Source organism: Fukomys damarensis, unplaced genomic scaffold, assembly GCF_012274545.1.
Source record: "Fukomys damarensis isolate Sample0158 unplaced genomic scaffold, DMR_v1.0_HiC HiC_scaffold_12, whole genome shotgun sequence".
Taxonomy (NCBI): Eukaryota; Metazoa; Chordata; class Mammalia; order Rodentia; family Bathyergidae; genus Fukomys; species Fukomys damarensis.
In genome coordinates, this window is record NW_022900924.1 from 54,211,747 (window position 1) to 54,219,864 (window position 8,118).

Consider the following 8,118-nt stretch of genomic DNA (forward strand, 5'->3'; position numbering starts at 1 on the left):
TACCCGCCGAGCCACGCGCAGGGCCGTGGTTTCCCGGAGCTTTGTTCCTTCCCAAGAAAGGGACCTGGCGTTTTCTCCCTGAGGTCTCGGGGGCCGCACGTTTCCGAGGTCCACCCCAGCGGCCCGAAGCTCAGGGCTGCTTTGCTTCAATGTTCTCTGCCGGAAATCTCCCTGGACTGCTTCCAGGCAGAAAGTGCGCCCCCGCGTTTCTGGGGTAGCTGCTTTCCTGCCACTTTGAGCCTCTCTTTTTCTATCTAACACCTAGATGCGATCCCTTTCCCAGCCCCTGGCCCTCTCGTCACCACCTTCCACCCCTCCTTGAAGAGCAGGGAACAGTCGCGGTCGCCGTCCATGTGTCCTCCCGGGCCAGACCCACGCGCTCCTTTCTTGGCTTGAGGGCTCACTGCGTGTTCTGGGTGTCAAAAATGGGGTCTGCGGCCTGACCTGGAAGTTAGTGTGGCCGTGACAGCCTGGCTCTTCCATGGCCCACCTCCTGCATGTGACCTTTTACTTGTGTCCTGGCGATGGCTCATGTGGAAACGTTCCCTTTGGTTTCAGCGAGTGTGAGCAGCCAGAGGTGAAAAACAGCAGCAGTCTGCAGAGAATGGGCTCCTCCGAATCAACTGACTCAGGTATTTGTGGGTTTTTTTGAGACAGGGTCTTGCTAGGATCAGCCCAGGCTGCCTGTGATCCTCTTGTCTCAGCTTTCTGAGTGCTTGAATTACTGGCTTGGGCCTCCACACCTGGCTTCAGGTGGCCTTTTAGTCTTCACCCATCACGTGTCTTCTGTGTGGGGAGCAAGGCTGGGAATTTTTCCTGAGATGTCCTTTCATCTGGGAACTATACATGGCATTCAGAAAACCTTATGGGTTAAAATCGGGATCAGATCGTTAAGTGTGATAAAGGCACTTCCGTGATCCTGGTGTGGAGGAAATGTGCCGTGCATGACACTGTGTTTATAAGTCTGTGTTACTGCAGGCTCACCCAATACAGTGTTTGGGACAAAGGTTAGGGAACTGCGAGAGCAAAAGTCCTAAAATGTAGTTAGTATGTATAAGGTTATTTTAGGGGGGCCCTAGGAATGGACTGAACTCGGGCGCTGTCATTCAGCTGTATCCCAACCCTTTCTGTGTTTTATTTTGAGAGAGGGCTTTGTCTCAAACTGTAGGTCCTCCTGCCTCAGCTTCCTGTGTAGCTCGGATTACAGGCATGTGCTAATATACTGTTTGCTTTTTTGTTTCTTTTTGTGTGGGTTTTTTTTGGTACCGGGGATTGAACTCGGGTCCTTGTGCTTGCAAGGCAGGACACCGAACTGCTAAGCTAAATCCGCCACCCCCCCCTTTTTAATGGTACTCAGAGGATTGAACTCTGGGCCTTAATACTGAGCTACATCCCAGCCCTCAGCCTCCCTAAGTGCTGGAATTACAGCCATGTGCTACCACACCCAAGTTAATTTGTATTTTTCATACCCCCAAATTAGGCATATGATTTGATAAGATAAAAATACTTAAAATCAAAATCATTCCAAGAAAAATGGTGGTATCTTTTCCTTCCATGATTGGAACTCACAAACAGTTGTGTGTGTTACCTGGCTATCCAAACAATTATGCTGTAAAACAGTTTAGTGCAGCCTCTCCCCAAACCTGTTTGTCTCAATAGTGTTTCCAAGTAGGAGAAAAAATTAATACTATAAAGGTGCTGTGGATTTATTTTAACAAAGAAATGGTACTGTGTGCATTGTTTCCTGAGCAAAAGTTTTCTTTTCCCACACAGGTTTCTGTCTGGATTCTCCTGGGCCCTTGGACAGTAAAGAAAAGTATGTATTCACGTGTTCACTGCTTTGAAATATTTGTACTTGGAAAACCTTCCTTAATTTTTAAGTGAAATTCTTGATGCTCTGGACTGGAGCCCTAGAGTTAGCTGTTCCTAGTGAGAGTCCTGGATCCTAGAAATAGCATCTTGACAATGGTTAGTTTGTATAAGCAGTTTTGAGATAGATCCTTTCTTCTAGCTTTAATTTTTTAGCTTCGATTTAGGTGATTTTGGGTCTGACAGAAACCCTTGCTCTACTTTCTGATGTTAAAACCTTAAGAGAACGTGTCTTTGATTTTTTGACATAGGGCCTCACTGTGCAGTCCAGGCTGCCCTTGAACTCCCAATGACCTTCCTGCCTCAGCCTCCAGAGTGTTGGGGTTATAGGCGTGCTTCACCATGCCTGGCTGAGAATGTGTATTTTAAGAAAAGGCCCCAGCCAGGGATGTAGCTCAGTGGCAGTGCACCTGCCACAAGAGCACATGGTACCAAAGGGGGCGGGGAAAGAGAAGACTCCAAGTTTGCTTGCTGTTTTTGTTTGCTGGTTGGTTTTTTTTGTTTTATTCTTTGAGGCAACATCTCGTTAAATTGCTAAGTTACCTAGATTGGGCTCAAGAGATGATGATTATTATTATACTAGGTCACTAAGTGTTTTGTTTTCCTTGGTACTAGGGATTGGACTCAGAAACTTCACACTGAACTACATACTCAGCCCTTAACAATTTTATTGTTTTGTTTCTAAGATAAAATCTTACTGTGTAGTTCAGGCCACCCTTGAACTAGCAGTGATCCAAGCAGGGATTGAGGGCATGTGCCACAGTGCCCAACCCTTGTATTCCCCTAGTTTTAACACAGGGTCTCTAAGTTGCTGTTACCCAGGCTGGGCTGAGGCTCCAGCTCCTGCTCAGCCTCAGGGCTGGGATTACACGTGTTTGCCAACAGGCCCAGCTCCAGGTTTGCTTTTTCACCTAGAACCTAGTGTTGGGACACTGCTGAGAACAGGACAGCTTCAGGAAATCATTTCTTCCATCCCTTGCTTAAAACAGGACTCTGTCGTCGCCCCCGCCTTCAGACTAAGTTGTGCATCTGCTAACATGAATGCCTCTTGGGATGCTTTATTCTAATTATTTACCTTCTGGTCTTATTCCAGCCTTGGGAATCCCTTGAGGAGAATACATTCCCTACCTGTAAGTTAGTTCTTGGTTATTTTGAATTCTTACCTGTCTTGCCACCCAGCTGCCTACCTGACCTTGGTAGGAAACTCAACTTAGGAAAGGAAAACTGCTCTTTGGCAGCCACTCTTCCAAGCACTTGGGACACTGCCCGGAGCAACTGAATAATGACTTCCTCTTCAGGACTTTGTCCTCTGTCCGTCAGTGTTACCAACCAGGAAGAGTTTCTGTAAAATGTCACTTGGGGGTGGATGCAGCGCTGTAATTAATTAGCTGCTGAGAGGGCTTGGGCCTTAGGAGGTGGGGTACCCTTCCTGGCCTGTTATAGCTCTTGCTCCCTGTGGGGAGCAGCTGCCCGCCCCGTCCTTCGGAACTGAGTTTTCCATTTCATTTTCCCTTATGTGCTCTCTCCTTTCTCTTCAGCAGAAGCTCTTGGGATGTAGCCCAGCTCTGAAGAGAAGCCACTCCGATGTTCTCGACCATGGCCTCTTTCAGCCCATTGACCAGGATGAAAACAAGGAAAATGTGAGTGGCGTCTGTGCCAACCCAGGGCGGAGGATGCCTGTGGAGATCTGTTTGCATAAGGTGGACCCACCTGCTTCCTTTCTTACTTTTAGTTTTTGGTGCTAGGGATTGACTCCAGGACCTTCATGCATCCTCCTGTCTCAGCCTCCCGGAGTTCTGGGATTATAGGCATGTGTCACCATGCCTGGCTTATTTTTAATTTTTGCAGTATGGGGATTGAACGTAGGGCTTTCACACTGAGGTACACCTCCAGCCCTTTATCTTTCCTTATGAGACAGGGTCGTTAAATTAAGTTGGCAAATTACCCAGGCTGAGCTCTTTCTCCAGAACCTTGCCTGAGCCTCCCACAGTGCTGGAATGATAGGCATGCACCACCAGGCCCGATCCACCCTTGAGGCCTTCACTGCAGATAGGCAATGAGGGGGGGAGACGGGGACGGGGACCAAGGAGCGAATTGAATTTTTCCCATCTTGCATGGATTTTTTTGGAGGATTTCTTTCCTTGGAGGGGAGGGTGTGTTTCATTACTGGGGATTGAATTCAGGATATTTGCACTGAGCTACATCCATGCTCTGCCCTCTTTTAAATTTTTGAGACAAGGCCAGGCTGGGCTTGAACTTGCAAACCCTCCTGCTTCAGCCTCCCAGAGTGCTGTTGTGTGCAACTGTGCCCAGCACATGTGTTGATTTTTTCCCTTTTCCCTTCCCTGTTAAAATGCTGCAGTTCACTATTCTTGCAATCTTCTGGGTTGAGCCTTAAGCCCTCGGCCTCGGTGGACTCTCCTGACTGTTTTGTGTGGCGCCTTGGGCCATGGTGGAGGAGAGGATGGAAATGATTTCTGGCCAGAGCATGTGTCCTCTGTGGCTCTAGAACCAAGGCAAGGCTGTGCTCCCAAGAGAGGGGCTTCCCCCAGCCCTGCCTGCCTGGGCTGTGCTCTGGACAGAAAACAGCACAGGTATGGAGGAGAGTCCTCCTAGTCCTGTCTCCTTGGCTCGCCGTTCAGCCCAGAAGGCCTATTCTGTATTGTGGTCATTCAGGCTGTCTTCAGTGGTTAAGTGAATTCATACACAAAGAAGTACTTGGTGGAGTGTTGGCGATACAGATAATTTGTATCAGCTGTTGCTTCATTTCTGAAGTTCTTAAGTGGTTGTTTTAGGACAGTAGGGGCACATGGGTGTTTTTGATCTGGAAATGGAATCAGTCGCATCCTGTGTATTTTGTCACATGGCTTTCACTCAACATTGTGCGAGAATCCTCCGTACTGAGTAGCGTAAATCTGTGGGGTTTTTTTGTTGCTAAAGCACTGGGGATTGAACCCAGAGTCTTCACACTGAGCTACAGCCACAGTTCTTTTTACTGTTTATTTTTGGATGGTCTTAACAAGTTGCTAGCTGTTGCGTAGTCCAGGCTCAAACTTTGCATCCTCCTGTCTCAGCCTCCCACAGTGCTGGGGTTACAGGCTGCACTAACATACTTGTCACAGTAACAATTTTGATTGGAAAAACTTGTTGTCTGCTTTTGATAGGAAGATGTAGAAAATATGCCATGATCAAACAGCTATAAATCTAGATTAAAAGTTTTGACTGTTCACAAATAGTTGTACCAAGGTGACCTTGTGTTGGGTTTTAGGAAGTTTGTGATTTGCTTTATCATTTGTAGTATCTTGTATGCTTGGCAGATACTGTGTGCCTGGTAGGAAAACGACACTGCTTGGTTTTTATTTTAGTTGTCACTATGGTGCGGGGATGGAAAGCTGGGCTCCGCCCTGTGCTTGGAGCTGCCAGCTGTGGGAGTTTGAGCTCAGCAGTGTTGCAGTGAGATCAGAAATGAGGAGCCACTGGGCCTGGCAGGGACCAAGGTGCTCAGGGCCCTTGTCTGACTTCCCGGGTTAGAGCCCAGAGCTGCTTTTTGTGAACCATAGCTACCTCAACTGCGCTGTCTTGCAGGAAGCCTTTGAGTTTAAGAAGCCAGTCAGACCCGCGTCCCGTGGCTGCCTACACGCCCATGGCCGTGAGGAGGGTAAAGAGCTCTTCACACAGAGGCAGAACTCTGCCCCAGCTCGGATGGTACGTGCGCTGGCTTTCGCAGGGGAGCTCCTGGGGACAGGGATCTAAAAAGCACCCCCTCTTGGCCCCCGGTTGAAGACACTACAGTCAGTAATCCTGACATCTTGATTTTATGTTTGGAGATGAGACTGTCAAACATTCTTGGTATTTTTGCCCCATGTGCTCTCTGGACAGGCAGACGCCAGGGCGGGACGTGTTGTGATCACAGAAGTATGTGACCTTAGCAGTTCTGGGAGAACAATCTGCAGCACCCCAGGGGCTCTCCACGTGTGTACTTAGGGCCACGTCTCCCGACTGAAACGTGTTCTTCACAGTGCATCTGCAGGGCTGATGGGATTCAGAGAGAGCACCTTGCTTCTTTAAGCACTGGTGTCTCACCCTGTCCAGGCACTCTGGGAGGCTGAGGCAGGGAAGACTGCAAATATGAGTCTAGCCTGGGCGACTCAGCAACTTAGTGAGAGAGACCCAGTCTCCAAAAAATAAAAAGGTTTCAAAAGGATTGAGGATGTGGCTCAGGGTAAAGCCCCAAGCTCAGCCCCCAGTATGGGGGCGCCGGCGTAGCAGATGATTCCTGTGTCGTTTCCCACTGTTGTTCTGCACCGGGCCAGCCGACAGCATGTCTGTGTACACTGGGGAGGTCCAGCTTGAGTGGAAGGACCACATTTGGCTTCTAGGTTTCTCTGGGAACCTGTGTATGAAAATACACGTTTCCAGTCTGGCTTGTGGACTGACGTTCGGGTTTAGCCAGTATTGCTGCTTTGTCCAGCGTTCGTCTTGAGTCTTCATACACCTGCCTGCGAAGTACCTTGTTGGGCAGGTGAAGGAAGAACCATTAGGTAGATTTGTCAAAGACAGGTAAAGAGGGGAGCAGCACTTAACAAGCTGTCCAGAGTCCAAAGGACACGGTGACCCCACGAGAGCTGGAATTCCTCTGAACACTTGAGCACCTCATTGGAGTCGCTGAGGATGTACTAAATAAAGCCAGACATTAAAAAGCTATCAGAAACCAGAGGAGATGGCGCACGCCTGTAATCCCAGCACTCAGGAGGCTGAGGCAGGAGTCTCACTGTGAGTTCGAGACCAGCCTGGGCTACTAGTGAGACCTTGTCTCAAAAAAAAAAAGGCTATCAAAAAGTTAATCTCGTGGTTTGACTTTTGGTCATGTTAGAGGCTATTTTTGTGTCCTTACCTTTAATGTTTTCTAGATGTTTTAGATGTGATGTTTTCTTAGAATGGCTACTTGGTGTAGGAAGGACTTAGGTCCTGGTAAGACTTGGCTGTTTTTCTCTGTCTACGCAGAAGCCGCCACCCCGTGGTACAGTCACACATCCATACTCTGCCAGTGTGTCTGGGATGTGCCCAGGGAGGAGCGGATAGGACCCAGGGAGTGTTGTAGAGTGGGCCGGGTGTGAGCAGGGCCTTGTGAGAGAACCATCCAGAAAGCTGGAGGCCAGTAAAGAACTGGCTTTTGTACCCCAAAGCAACAGGCATTTAAGGGTTGGTTTTCAGACTTAGCATAGGGATTGCCTTGCCTTGTCATTGTAAATAAATAAATACGTGTATCAATAAACCTTTTCCTCCAGCTTTAAAAACCTCCTGGAAAATAAGTAATTCAGTTTTAGCAGTGTTTCGATGTGGATTTATGAGTTTGTTTTTTGTTTGTTTTTCCTACATTTTTTAGAGTTTAGCCACAAGTGGTAGCATTCGCCTGTAATCCCAGCCCTTAGGAGGCTGAGGCAGGAGGATCACCATGAGTTCAAGGCCAGCCTGAACTATGTAGTGAGATCCTATCTCAAATAAAAGAAAAGGGAAATACATTTTTTAGACTTTATACTAGCTTTGTAATAAGGATTTCCCAGAAGACATAGGTTTGACATTTTCCAGGAATGGTCCTCTCTCCTGGGGACCTCTCTCTGGTGGTATAGTATGGAGAAGAGCTTGGGCTCTGGAGTCAAACAGGTTAGGTATGTGACCTTGGCCACCTCTTAAGCATCAGTTTCCTAACAGAAAAGAACTTGCCAGGCGCAGTGGTTCTTCCCCGTAGTCCTAGCTACCAAGGGGCCTGCTGCAGAAGGGTGTATAAGTCCACGAGGCCAGCTGGGGCAGTATGAGACCCCATCTAAAAAAACAAAACAAGAGGGCCGGGAATGTATCTCAGCGGCACCATGCATGTGCCAGGTCCTGAGTTCCATCCCTGGTACCAAAACAAAACAAAACACGCAAAGCCAGGTGTGCACCCAGTACTCTGGTGACTGAGGCAGAAAGATCGCTGTGAATTCAAAACCAGCCAGGGGCCGGGGATTTAGCTTAGCGGTTCTGCAAGTGCAAGGACCAGAGTTCGATCCCCAGTACCAAAAAAGAAAAAAAAAAAGCTAAAACAAAACAAAAATCAAAACCAGCCAGAATTACAGTGTGAGACCCTGTGGCAAAAACACAAAGAGAGCTGGAGATTTGGCTCAGTGGTTCTGCTGCCTATCTTGAAAGCATAAGGGCCTGAGTTCGATCCCCAGTACCAAAAAAAAAAAAAAAAAAAAAAAAGAAAAA

General features: G+C 48.0%; 1 protein-coding gene across 1 annotated transcript in view; it reads left to right on the plus strand.

Moving 5' to 3' along the window:
- Window positions 1-8,118, plus strand: part of Cdc25a (cell division cycle 25A) — a 26,840-nt gene that overhangs the window by 10,788 nt on the left and 7,934 nt on the right. Inside the window, exons 6-10 of the mRNA XM_010624568.3 lie at window positions 559-632; window positions 1,774-1,816; window positions 2,963-2,999; window positions 3,408-3,509; window positions 5,455-5,574. Of these exons, the coding sequence (XP_010622870.2) occupies window positions 559-632; window positions 1,774-1,816; window positions 2,963-2,999; window positions 3,408-3,509; window positions 5,455-5,574 (376 nt within the window). The remainder of the gene's footprint in view (window positions 1-558; window positions 633-1,773; window positions 1,817-2,962; window positions 3,000-3,407; window positions 3,510-5,454; window positions 5,575-8,118) is intronic.